This window comes from Morone saxatilis, unplaced genomic scaffold (assembly GCF_004916995.1).
Source record: "Morone saxatilis isolate NCDOM2014 unplaced genomic scaffold, NCSU_SB_2.0 Contig15, whole genome shotgun sequence".
Taxonomy (NCBI): domain Eukaryota; kingdom Metazoa; phylum Chordata; class Actinopteri; family Moronidae; genus Morone; species Morone saxatilis.
Genome location: NW_023339707.1, coordinates 7,117,389 through 7,131,639, shown reverse-complemented (window position 1 = coordinate 7,131,639; position 14,251 = coordinate 7,117,389). Strand labels below are relative to the sequence as shown.

At 41.6% G+C, this 14,251-nt stretch overlaps 1 protein-coding gene across 1 annotated transcript in view; it reads left to right on the top strand.

The window, feature by feature from the left end:
- Positions 1 to 14,251, top strand: part of nphp4 (nephronophthisis 4) — a gene marked incomplete in the record, with an annotated part of 148,332 nt that overhangs the window by 109,132 nt on the left and 24,949 nt on the right. Inside the window, 2 exon segments of the mRNA XM_035655832.1 lie at positions 3,902 to 4,062; positions 5,062 to 5,245. Of these exon segments, the coding sequence (XP_035511725.1) occupies positions 3,902 to 4,062; positions 5,062 to 5,245 (345 nt within the window).

Below are 14,251 nucleotides of genomic sequence, written 5' to 3'. Positions count from 1 at the left end.
TCCCATTCAGGTCAAACAGAGTCAGGGGACTGCTATTTTGCATGATGGCTCAAACACCTGTGTTTACCCTACTGTTTCACGTCAAAGTGGCTGCTGCGAAAAAGGTCTACTTATATTGAACATAAAGCCAGTTTTTGCTTTGTGTCACAAACAAAGTACCAGCTAACAGGCGTTAGCTCTAAATGGCTACCAATGGATGCAGTAAACCTATGTCTATGCAGTGTTTCTGTGTTGGGTTTGTGTGGTAGCTCAGTCTACCAGCAACATGGAGTTTAGTGACCTCAGAAAACTCCTGTAGTACAACTTGTAGTCTAATCGACTGTGTGGGTGTACAGGGCCTTTGCCATTTTGGTCAGCCGTACAGTTCAGTGTCCTAAGAATAATTTAAAATTGGAGAAACTTCACATAGTAATAGTGTAAAAAAATAAAAAAAAATTCTTGATTGACTGGGATATTCCTCAGGCTGTTTGACTACCATTTACCATTTTATTTTTTGCAGCTGTGAGCAGCTTTTTTGTTTTATTTGAGCATTGCATTGTGGACTTTTTCACTTGTCCAGTGTGAATCAAATACACTGCATAGTCAAAACTTTGTTAGGATTACTGTGTAATATGAACTTGGTTGAGGTTCGGTAGAATACAAGAGCATCACATTGAATCCAATATCAAATCTGCTTTCGAATGCAAATCCTTTAACTAGAGTTAAATATACAGTTGTCAGAAACACCACAGTTTTTAGTGGCAGTCTAATTAACATCCAGCATCTGTAGCTACAACCTGAAAATGAAAGGTTTCCTTTGGAGTTTTTAAAAAAATCTGGTAGCACTGTGGAGCTGTTTTTCTATGGGTGAGTCCCTGTTTTGTTTATGTTGTGCATATGTGAATGTGATACACATCCCTGACAATGGTTTCTAACTTTTCCACTGATCTACAGGTGGCAGTAGTGTGCAAACATTTGCTGCCATGCACCGACAAAAGCAGGGAAAAAGAAGACTGCTTGAAAGTAAACATAGATGTGAACAATGCTGGATTTGAAATAGTTGTCTTGATAAATATAGAGCATGTGTTTGGTGTAGTATGAAGGCAGCTTGCTTTAGGTAATGAATAATGTAACTGTGATGTTGTGGATTAAAACTTTTAGCTGCTTTTAATGACATGTATCATATCCCTGACACTGCAGTGAGAAATCCTAAGTGGCCACCATGTTTTCCTGCGGATATATTGGTAAATGTAGCCTTGGTCTACAGCAGTGCTCTGGTTTGCGTCAGTCTCTACATCTATCTGTACACCCTGTGCATCCTCATTGTTTTTTTTGCCAACAGCCTTCACAGCGTTGTTGAGAGTTGTTGATCCCCGGCAGGCCACTCAGGTTAGGGTGTGTGTGGGGGGGGTCCGCTCCTCGTCTGCAGACCTAGCTGCACACACGCACACAACCCTGTACAACCCTTGGGCCAGATCTGTCAGCTCTTCTCCGCTTGTGAGCACAAACACACAGTGCATTCTCTCTTTCTCTCTCCCTCTCCCGCTCTCCCTCTGTGCTCTCATTGCCACCCGTCCGTTGCACACAAGCCCAGAGCATGCTGGGAGAATTAATGGTCCAAGCGGAGAGAGTTGGCGGGTGGTTGGGGAGAGGGGAAGGAGAGGGGGAGGTGAAGTTAGTCTGGGTAGGTTAGGTTTAAGGAAAAGGAGTTCTTAAGCAGCACAGAAATATAAAAGCTGCTTTGGTCTTTGTGCGTCAAACAAGTTTCTTCTATTGTTGTCACTGCTGTCTACTTTCGATAAAATGGAGGTTCCTCTAGTCATGTTGTCAAAATTATGCTTTGTTTTTTTTTCATCTTGGATACCTGATCCGAAAAAAACATTCCAGTGTGGGTGGATTTTACTCAGCAGTCTGTGAAACCTTTACTGCCTCAACTCGCTTTAAGCAGCTGCAATCCACTCAGATTAATTTTATTTGCCTTTCACTGCAGAGGGTTAGTGTCTCATGATGGTCTAAATGTTGTTTCGAAGGCTTTTCTACCTTAATAAGAAGAAAACAGAACGTTACCAAGGTATATGCTTTCAACTGCATCTCGGAGAGACAGACAACATCACTTGTCTGTGAACCCCAGACCAGAACCAGTAACACACTAACACACACACACACACTCATAATGTGAGAATACGTGTGTGTATTTAAAAAAAGAATAGAGTTTTCTATCAGGTCATGTGGAGAGAGTCAGAGGGGCTTGCCGGTCTCTTTAACACAGCAGGGCTGTCACCAAAGGTCCTCATTACTCCACTTCTATCCAGCCAGCTGCATCTCTGCACGTTCAGCTTATGGGAATAAAGACAGCGTGGGGGCTTTGATGCGGAGTTGGAGGGAGGCTGTGGGAGAGAATTCTGGGAGTCAAGTTGGCACACAGGCCCACACTTACGCCTTTAATACACACTCACACACGGTAGCATTGACACGCTGCTGCAGGTTGGGTTCGGGCTGCAGCTGACTGTACATTGTACCCACTCACCAGCTGAGTTGGATCACTGATGGGGTCAGTTTCATTTGATCTGCTAAGAGTTGGAGGATGAGTCAGATTTCAAGTCGGTACATTGCGGAGCCGTCATCAGAGAATCACAGGGCACTCGTTTTACATTCTCAAAATGAGTCCAGGCTTTTACTCATAATTTATTTAAGCAAATCTTTTTCCAGCTGGTGTGGTGGTCCCAGTGTGTCACCTTGCAGGAGTAGACAAAATAACCTTTTTTCTTCTGAGTTATGAAGAGGGAAATCCACTCCTCTTAAAGGCCCTGAAAGTGTTGATTGTTGATGTGCTGATTAAAGCCATGATTTGATCCTGCTGTTCATAAAATCACTCTTGAGGTTTTTAGTGTGTTAGGCGCTGTTATCACCTTGAATTATGAGAACCCTGGGGTGCTTCTGATTTTGTGAAATGGCCTCATACTCCCTGGTTATTGTACTCCCATGCAGTGCAATCATCAGACCTAATGACTCCCAGTAGATGGCTGCTGCACTAGTCCACAAGGTTGACAGCTGGTTACAGATATTATGGCTCCTGCTCATGAATTTAAAACCATCTGGATTGATGGAAAGGATAAAATAATGATCAGATAGATGACCAGGTTGTGCATCTTTACATTTTTTGTTGACAGAGGAGACATAAATACACTGTACACTTCAGTTTTTGAGACTGTAAAGTACAGTATACAAAGAATAAATTACCACTGTATCAAAACAGTTTGGCTGGACTATCTCAACATATTCAGTTTGGTATTGGATAAAACAAAGAAAAGCAGAAAATCTCCACAGTTGATGTATCATTGATCAACATAATTGTTATTTTTCTTCTTCTTTTCAAACTTATTGATTAATTCATAATATTTTTTTTATCTCTACATCCGAGCTTGGGCTCTGAGATTCTCGCCCAAACCAATCCTGATAAAACAATCAAAGAAATATGCCAATGTAGGAGTTGTTATTCCTGCAAGTCGACAACCAATACAAGCGCGCTTGTCAGGTACACTGCAGTTTTTGACCACTAGTAGTGCTATTTAGTAGTGATTTAATGAGCTGGTTCCCGTTTTGTTTGTATCTTATGCATGCATGCTAGGATGTGGGTGAAGCGGCCTTCATGTCCCTGCCAACAGTTTAATGCTATGCCTCTGACTGACAGTTGGTGCCAGTGCTGCTGCAAGAAACACAGCAAAATGCCAGCAAAGGATGGTGTTATATTGCAGTCCATTAAAGATGTGGACATTTTTTTGTTGTTCTGTCTCTGTACTCCCAGTGCTCAAGGTCTTCACATTTATATTAGATTAACAGTGTAGTGCTCATGACCCTTCAAATTTCTGAACCGTGTATGTGTTTTTTCCTCCTTGGTGATGTCTCCTCTCTCCTTGTCCAGGCTCTCCGGGCCTACAGGTGCAGTTCAGAGTAGATGAGGGTTTCCTGAGGCCAGGAGAGAAACGATGGTTCTTGCGCTACCTGGCCCTCCACACCCTGCACATCGACATCTGGGACAGCGACTCATTGCTCCTCATAGGTTCTACTGCTATCGAGCTCAAGGTAGGAGACTGAGGTTGACCTATGATTCAAATGAACTGGGATGGAAGTCATCATTTGTGATTATTAGTTGCAGTATTACAACAAAAACTCTGATTCCCACCCCAAGAACTTGAGTTGAGCATCAAAAAAAAAAAAACGCATTCTGTTTACACATGCATTGTCAACTTCTGACACACCTTCATCACAACGCAGTGCATCTGTCATGGATTCATGCAGCGTTTGCAGATTGTTTTAACACATTTAATAGAGTGAACCAGGCGTTGCAGAGAAAACTGCTACTGATAATAGAATGTCAAATACAAAAACACTTCACTCCATATTAACCAGGTTTGCTCGAAAACACAATACAGACATGTCATCATCGTTGTTAAATAAATGGTTTTACTCTATGTCTGCTGGAACAAGTACAAAGCTTGCACAGAGCTTATTTTGTGAGATTTATAAACATAAACATAAACACAAGACAATGTGATTCGTGAAATGTGATTGTGAGGAAAGTGGTATATGAGTTTAAAATCTGTAAAAAAAAAAAAGTGCCAGAGTGAGGCCGACTCTGTATTGAACAAATAGTACAACCAAAGTACTATTTAGCGCTGCTCCGTGTACTCTGTGTTCAAGAATTCGACCCAAGCAGTTTTTCTATTTTAACTTCTAAAGACAAGCGAACCAAAGACTAAAGGCTTTTCAATTTTGTTTTGTTTTTTTAAGCTCTGCTATTCATTGATTGGACAGAAACTATTTTGCCAGCCCTGATGTGGAATTGATTTGTTTATGAGAAAAAAATTAAGGGAGTGGTTTAAAATTGGGCAGAGCTGTTTTGAACTTGACCATATTCATTTAGCAATGACTCAAACTCCCCAACCATTCCTAGCGTATATATGCTTTCATTTTGTTGCAAATCTTCCTTTAGTCATTTTCCCCCTTTGTCATGATCACTACATTTGTGCTTGTGAATAGATGCGTCTCATTTCTTTTTCTTACACCATATTTTGCATCCAGTACATGTTGCGTCAGGGTAAATCGGCAGTGCAGGCCCTTCATGAGGTGGAGGTGCTGACCACTGATTACGTCGGAGAGGACACCCTGCAGACGAGCGCAGATTTAGGTCAACAGTCAGCCTTCAGCCCCATGACGGTCCACACCATCGTCAGGGGCCGGCTGCACATACGCACAGGCAACATAGGTAAGTACTGCGAGACTCTTGTTGACCATGGCTAACATCAACACATGGACTGGCTAACCAAATATCTTCCTTAAGTGTGACAAAATGATCTCAACATAGGGTCCACAGACCTTTCTCAAAACTTTTTAGCTGTCAGAACTGTCTGGAAGTATGGAACTTTGGTTGATATTATTCTGTCTTCCATATTGATCTCAAGGCTAAAAATAAACTCCCATGTTCAACGTCTTCTGCATTAAAAATCAGTTTCAGTATCTGTATTCCGTGATTTTGCTGATGGCACAAGTCATGACTGTTAAATGACCAGTGTGTAGGATTTAGTGGAATCCAGGGGTGTAGTTGCAGATTGCAACTCCCTCGCTTCGTCTTCCCTTTCCAAGAGCAAAGGAGAAACTATGATGACTGCAAAACCTGCAAAGAATGCAAACAGCCCTATATAGAGTCAGTGTTTGGTTTGTACATTCTTGGCTACTGTAGAAACATGGCAGTTCAACATCTGTAGATATAAAAGGCTCATTCTAAGGTAACAATAACATAACAATTCTTATTTTCGGGTGGTTATACACTAATGGAAACATTGCATTATTCAGTTTTTGCCAATAGGTCCTTCTAAATGTTACATTCCTTTGATGGATATTTATGAAGCCTGTGTACCTTGATTCAGCACTAGGGACTGATGAATGAGCACAAGATGCTGCATGGTTAATGCACTTTCAGAGAGTATTGAATGAAGTATTTGATAAGTTGCCTATGGAGAAACTTCTAAATCAAATAAATAAATGAATTTAGTGCTTCCCCAACTGGGACACAGAAGAGGGTTGAGAGTGAATGCATGGGATGAGGGCTGTTGTGAATAGCTGGGTAGTTGCATTACCAAAACATGAAGGTAAATGTAAGGAAAGCCAGGAAAAGAACTTATTATTTGTCGTAGCTTTCAAAAGAAAATCCAGTTTCAATATCACCCCAATATCCTTCTTCTTCTGAAATATTTACAAGAGTGTTTTATATTCAGGTCATATTCCATTTGGAGCCTCAGATTATGAAGTAATGTTGTCTGTTTACTTTTATTGATGTCTAGAGCTGGAAAATGACAGTGAATCCCCAGGGCTGCTGCTGCTGTTGAAAGTTCCCATTTTCTGGAGGTGTGCAGGCTTGCAAAGTAAACACTGTGCCAAAACGAAATATCTTGATGTGATAGTTCCACTCCGTCTAGCAACTGAGCACCTTTCCTCTTGCCTTGCACTCATCCAATTTGGGCCTGACGTGCCCCCGCGGTGCGATGGCAGCTGACGATAGCTTCCTCGCCATTAATCAACTGTTGAAACGATACTCCCTCTCATAAACAATGCATCATTCTCCGGGCCTCAGAAACTCTGCAGAGTGCCATTGTTGGGGCTAAATATGCCAGCACTTATCACTCAAAGCAGGTTGAGAGCGCAGTGGGTTATTGGGTGTGCTGGGGATGGAAGGAGGAGGGATGTGTCTGGCATGTAAATTCCAATCAAGGCTCAGATATCCATCAGGCGCCCTGGCCGACAGTCAGAATCAATTTGGGGAGGGTGGACTCGCAGGCACTTTTCTTTGTTTCTGCCTCCATCTGTCGCTGCCTTTCACACTTCTCTCTTCGCTCTTTATCACTGTCTTCCTTTTTTCTCTTATTCATCCATTTACCTCTTACCCTTCTATCACACGCTCTCTCTTCCACCCTCTATCTGGCTGTTTGTTTTCTTCTCTCACCACCCCCTATTTCCTCTGTGTTTCTCTCTTTCTCCACGTCCGTCATCAAGCTGTTATAAATCAGCGCTCTTATTTGGTGGGTGGTGAAGGGATGTGAAGCCCGGTAATTAATGCACACTTGAGGTGGGTGCATCAGAAGTTACCGTCAGTACGACAGATGGATTTGCTGTATGACGACTTTGACAGAGATTCGACACACACAAAACAAGCATGTGTGCATATCAGATCACTCACACATGCCAAGAAGGCGTGCACTCATGCATACAGTACACGCAGACATATAGACAGGCAGGTGTAGCAGAGCGTGGACAGGTTGCGCGATGAGGCAGGGTGGCAGAAATGAGAGGCGGACAGGTAGAGTATATCACTGATATCATGTGAGAACCCTGTAACTCAATTTTTTTGTGATTTTTGAGTTCAATACAAGGATTACATGGCTTCTCTATGGATTCTACGACTCCTAAATCCCCACTGGATGGACTCAAAATGCATGCTGGCCAGGCTGAAAGGCAGGCTGTATTTCTGTGCTGACATGGTACAGATACAGCTCCTGGATTTCAGCTCGAGAGGTGAAGGAAGGTTGCTTGAAAATGGTCGATGACGCAGAGTGAGAGATGAAAAGTGTGTGGCCGTGTGGCAGGAAGAGTAGCTAAAGCAGCAAAATATTTTTTCAGTGAGGCTGAAATTTGTTTTTGTTGTGTTGACTCAACTAACAGCTGATTGTCCGTGTTGCTGCCAGAACCAAGACAGAGGCCTTTGTTTCTAAGTTCCTCTATGTCTCAGAGCAGCAGAATGGTGAGAATAGCATGACTCTGCTTTTGTACTGATGAAATTAGTGCTGTACATATGTCAATTATTCTACATGTACCATGGTGTTACATAGTGACCCTCAAATGAATATATGGTGAAAATGTGTTAGTTTTAAGGTCATATATATTATATAGATATGTTTATAGAGTCATGTGGACCTCTCTCCCCAACTTACGCCATTATGATTCACAAGCAATGCAGTCCTGACTACATACTGCTCTCTAGCTTTTTTTTTTTTTTTTTCAGTCATGCATGCTATTAATCATGTCTTAACTTCGCCCCGTTGGGAATTCATCAGAATTAGGATTTATTGGAAAAAATGAGTGGCAGACTGTCATTTCCAAATGAAAAAGAGTGAAACACCAAATGATATCCTTTTTAATCATCACAAGGTGGGATTGACAAGTAATTAATTAAATGGTAATGATATACGCTGTCAGCCCTATTCAATCATTCTGTAAAGCAGCTTTTATTAATAGCGTCATAAAGGACCAAAGGAAGTGGCTTAATCAGAATAATAGAGAGTTTTGAAATTGTCGCTGGAACATGGGGTGGGGGTGGGAGGTTGTTTTTGCGGTATGAGGTCTTGAGGAAGGAAAAACATTGCTCCCACACAGAGAACTGTAGGAGCAGATGAGGAGTGTATAAGCCATGACGACCGCCTGCGCATCTCATGAAACTGATCGACTCCAGAGAAAAGCTACAATGCTTTACTGATTTCATCTGCTAAATCCACATGAACTCTGAGTGGAAGAGATACATTAAAGAGAAATGTTTAATCTTAACACAATTGAAAACTTTGCAAGAGCCATGTTTGGAAGCAACATTTGGAAGCTGGTACTAATACTTTGTAGCACCTGTTGAAATTATCACTTGGGCCAAAGTCAGCTGAGACAAACAGAAACAAATCATCAATCAACTTGAAAATAGAAAATAGAGAACACTAAATTATCTTTGTAATCCATGATGTCATTATGATGTAAAGCCCAGAGCTTTTCAAAAGATACCGATACTGTGGTCTAATTGATGGTCTGTTAACAGAGATTAATGTATATTGTCTCATCTCATACAAACAGGCAAGAAAGTGCGACTTAGATATATAAGAGATGGACAGAAAGTAAAGGAATAAAAATGAAAGCATTTAAAGAGCAAGGAAAGACAAGCAATTAAAGCAAGTTAAATAACTACATGACAGAGGGGTAGATACTGTATTTTCAGAACTCAGAAGCAATGATTCCTTCATTGGGATTCTGTATGATCACATATGCCCTGAAAATGTGTATTGTGTACTGCAGATGTGTTTATTTCTTTGTGTCTACATTACCATCAACAGTGGGACCTGAAGATGGCAATGTTGTCTCTTTGTCCAGTCCTGTTATTTAGAATCAACTCACCATATTATTTGATACAGCTATGGTCCCTGGAGGATAATTCTTAATGATTTTGTTGACAACCTTTAACTATGTGCTTTGTGCCACAATTGGGTCAGATCAGATGAGGTTGTCATAGTCAGGTGGGCAGCTGTTTTCACCACATCCAGCAAATGTTGGATGTGGTGTGATTGCATATAAAGTTAATGCAAAGACGTATGTAAATGTCAATGTATTTGCTCTGGCCAGCGCATATTTAAAGACAAGACACCACATATTTCTCCCAACGGAACGACTCGCAAACATTGTATTGTAACAATTTTTAGTAGGCACTAAGAATCACACATCGGGCAGACATGGAGCAAAATTACCACTCATTTGAAATTAGGTCTCTACCAAATCCTCAGGAAAATATCTGACCCATTAGCTAATAGATTCTCCATTATGTCCACTAGCTGTTTTTTGCAGGACGGGTAGTGTTCAGATGGTTTATCAGACCTTAGTGACTAAACAAATCTGCCTCTTCTGACTGTAAACAGTTGTTTAGAGCAGGAGTTGCAGGCCAGAAAAGCAAATCTATAAGCTAAAAGACAGTAAAATGCTGCATAGGGCTGAAGAGAACTGCAGAGTTGGGTGATTATCCTCTATGGGTTCAACACTATTATCGTCACTTGATCTATTATTGTTATAAAATATTGATTAGGGCAGCTTTTATGCAACAAATTGGTGCTAAATCTGGCGGATATCTTTAAATTACATAATTTTCCGTGACTGGACCCAAGCTAGTATGTCTCTGCCAGCAGTTTATATAATAGCTTTTGATGGTCCAACTCTATCTTTTGCACATAGCATTTGAGTTTAGCTTTATAAAAAGGTAATATTAGCTACACTGCCAAAAATAAAGCAAGCACTTATAATATCTAATATCTAATCTGGAAACATGTTGGTAATATCTGCCAACAGTAGAAAGGCCCATATGTGACAGAAGGGAAAGCCTACTGATATAAAAATCGTTTTGCTGACTGGTTTGTGTCTGTATCTTAACTCTCACTTTCTCTTGCTGTCTTTTGCTCTGTCCACACACATGCACACACACACAAACAGAACGCATGTATCTGCTTCAGCACAGTGGAGAAGACAGATTAGAACCTTCTCCAGATTTCACAGTGCTCCTCATCTGCAGCAGCCTGATAAACCCTGGAGAGACTGACTGTTACAGCAGGAGAGAGTAGAGAGAATCCTGCCTAAAGCTGCCCTAGTGGAACAGAATATCAGTGAAATTTACCTAACAATTAGTTTAGCTAGGTGACTTCCCTAAGGGATGCACATACAGTATGTCTCACTCATTAAAAGCTCTTGCTGTTGGCACATTAAGGCCCGACTTTATCAACCTTGCGTTTAGCCCTGAGGTGAGAGGGAATCTGCTTATTCTGAAAGGTCAGTGGCCTGGAACGGGAAGCCAGAAGAAATCGAATATTGCAGACTACTTTGAAACCCCCTCAGTGCTTGCTCCCATTTGTTCCGAGGGCCAGTAAATCAGTGGTTTGTTGTGGCCTTAACCTCAAGAACTGCCAGCAGAGCAAAGAGGGCGGGCAGGTGGGGTAGTGCCGAGTAGTGTTATTGTCATGCAACAGAGAGAGGTAGTCAATAAATTTGATAGAGTTCAGCCCCCTGGCACTTTGTTCACAATTACTCTCCTCCGCACAGACAACATCGAGCAGCAAACGCTGTGCTGGGCGTTCTCCCAGCAACACAAACCCAGAGTATTAGCTTTCATTTCAGTGATGAGGATCATCAGCTCTGTCTTAACAATCTGTCAGTGTGATTCAGCAGTTAGGGATGGATAATGTGACCGAGAGCAAGGCATCCAGTCAACCTGGATTAGCACTAAAGTAGGTATTATCTGATGAGCCTAATGATGGTTCTAGTGATAGCTGATTAATTAAAATGATTGAATGATTAAATTACAGGGTCACAATTGGGCTCATCATCAGCCCATGTGTTTTGTTGTGGGCAAGTAGCACCGGGTGTTCATCTTATCGCGTCCTTGCAGGCTTATTTTATAATTCTATCCATCATCAAAGCATTTCATGATACAAAAGAAAGCAGCCTGAAAGGCCCATAATGAGGCGTTGGGAATGAGATCTCTATGGCTCTGTTATTGATTGGAGATGTTTATGCGACCGCAGAAGTAATGTCTTCACAGTAATATTTTGGAAATATAACTCAAACAAATACATTTGGCTGAGTCGTGTGGCCAGGGAAGGGTGATGGATGATGAGGGGAATGCATTGGGACGGCAGACACCTCACCCATTAATCTGCAGAACTGCGCTGTCTGTGTCTGTTTGCATGGTAACATCAGCTCCCCATTACTCATTTAGCTGCCGCCCATTATCAGTTTGTTGATGAAGGACTTTGCCTCTAAAAGATTTGGAGGGTACTTTTGCCTCCCCTTCTAAAACTCCTACAAGCTCACTGAGGTGTCAGTTCTGGGCGGTAAAGCCACTTAATTGCTGCACTCACCATATTTCAAATATAAGCATCCCGGATGAGGTATCCCAAAGCCTCTCAGGAAATGCTAAAACTTATTACACTACAATTAAGCACCTCAGTCGGGTATGTTGTTGTGTTCCAAAGCTTGGAAACTGATGGGAGCATTGTGTCAAAGTGCACTGTAATTTAAAGAGCCGTAAACTTTAGTTTTAATTACTTCTTCAATAAACTGTTGTAAACTGTATCCAACAGATTCCAAGTGTTGACCTCAGTATACCTGTAAATTGCACAAAACAAGTCTTTTGACCTGTGGTATTTGAAAATGCTCTTGTGAAGAAGGTATGTGGCTGTGGGCGGGTGTTGTGGTTGTGACTGTGAGCAATTATCTGTCACACTGCCATTACCAGGCATGTTGTGTATAAAGCACTGTTCAAAAGCATAAGCAAAGCCTTTCCCTCAGCTATTGTACTGCAGGGGCTCTACACAGGATGAATTAATGTTAGAAGAAAAACTAATATCAACCATCATTCACTGTCTTTGTACAAGTGCACCCTGGAGTGCTTACTTATCCACTTACCTTTAAAAAGAGGAGGGACATGATGATTTTGCCATTTAGGAACAGAAAGGGAGACAAATAAGGCTGAATGCTGAAGGCAGTCTGGTTGTCAAGAGGCAGGTTTTGCAGGATAACCCCAAACTGTCAGCTTAGCCATCCAAAACAATGACATAAAGCTTCTGCAATGACATGACTTAAGGTGCCTGGGCCAGTTCAAAAATCAAATTCTTCTTTTAAGGTCCAGTGTATAACATTTAGGAGGCTCTATTGCTCGAAATGGTTTTCATAAGGAAATGTTTTTTGTTCATGGAAATTATATTTTTTGGGGGGGGCTTTTATTGCCTTTAATTGACAGTGACAGCAGAAGATTGACTGGAAAAGTCGGAGAGATAGGGGTGATGACAAGCAACAAAGGGCCACAAGTCGGAGATGAGCCCATGGCCGCTGCAGCACAGACGAGCGAGGTCGCCTTCCATAGAGGCTGCCATGTTGAACTGCTGCATTTCTACAGTAGCCCAGAATGGACAAACCAAACACTGGCTGTAGATAGGGACTTTTGCATTTTTTGCCACCATAGTTTCTCCTACACACTTCACGGCCCGTTCTCATTCCCAGGTCGTCAAATACAGACGCGAGCAGTGTTCAGTTAATTGTAATCTGAATCTTTACTGCTAGATGCCACTAAATCCTACACATGTCTTTTAAAAGAAAGATCTATAATTATGTTGTCAGCACCCCTGCTCCAGAAACATTGGAAGCTGGTTGCAGGGGATATTAAACATCTTTATGTTGAATTGGCTTTCCACATCTCTGACACCCAGCACTCAGCCACACAGAGGCCAACACTAACCATCAATCAGCATGACACTCAACACATTGCAAGCTTTCTGTGTCCAGACCTTTCTGGCAATTTCAAGCTACTAATTAACCGCTGTAGGCTTGTCTTCATGTATTGATCCTGCCTCAAGTGTTCTAAGCCAGGGTTTAACCTGGACTGTGTCCACTCTGGTGCTGTCTACAATGAAAATCTATTATTTCACATGTGTCTTCAAAGAGAACTTTGGCATAAAACTGATGATTTTTTGTGGGGTTTTTTTGTTCTGGCAAACTGGCCGGATCTGGCTTCAGATCTCAGTTTGGCTTGTTAGTTCAAGAAGTGGCAAACACCCATTTTCAAGCAGCCATTGCTGGAGCTACACAGATTTGGTCTAAAAATAGAACAAATCAAATCAAGAGTAGCAGAGATAACTGTGCTTCTATCAGTTATGATGTTATCCTCATACTGATACAGAGATAGCCTCAGATAATGTGTGATCAAACAACAAGCAAGAGAATATTACTTACTGAAACGTCTGTAGGGGAGCCAGTTGAGTTTGAGTTTCAGTCAGTTGAGGTGCCGTTCTGGATTTTAACAAGCTCTTCTTTGGAATACCCAGGTTCAGTCTCTGAATCCCAGCAGTGTTTGACCTGCAGTTGTAGGCCGACCTGCCCCCATCAACAAAAACAGTAAAAGCTGGATCTCCGAAGCAAATTTATTTATTTAACACTTTTTTCTCAGCTCAACTTTCACAAAACTACTATATCAGTAGTTCTTGTGGTGGAAACGATGGTACATGAGTCTCATGTTTTAGCGTACCTCACGTTTTTGTGCCTTTTTTTCGTCAATTTGGGATGTGAAAAGATTTCCACACAGTCAGAAAAAGTAAATGTGTGCGTCCTGCTTCTAGTTCAGTTATAAAATCCCAGCACACCACAGAGTGCCTCTCTCTCTGGCATCACACTATCACTCTTCTCCGCTTCCGCAGTTAGTTTAGTTTTGTGGTTTGTGGTCATTTTAAGACTCTGTTTGTGAAGTTTATAGACTGCCATGCTGTTGCTCTGTGTACAGTGATGCAGCTAAAAGACAAAAGTGCAGAGATTCGACTGACAAAATGCGAAATACGTATGACTTGAATCGTAGAGTTTTTAGGGGCAGGCCTTATATGATTTATTATTTTTTTCACTAACAGGTTAATGTAAGCCTGCAAAAGCCCACACACAA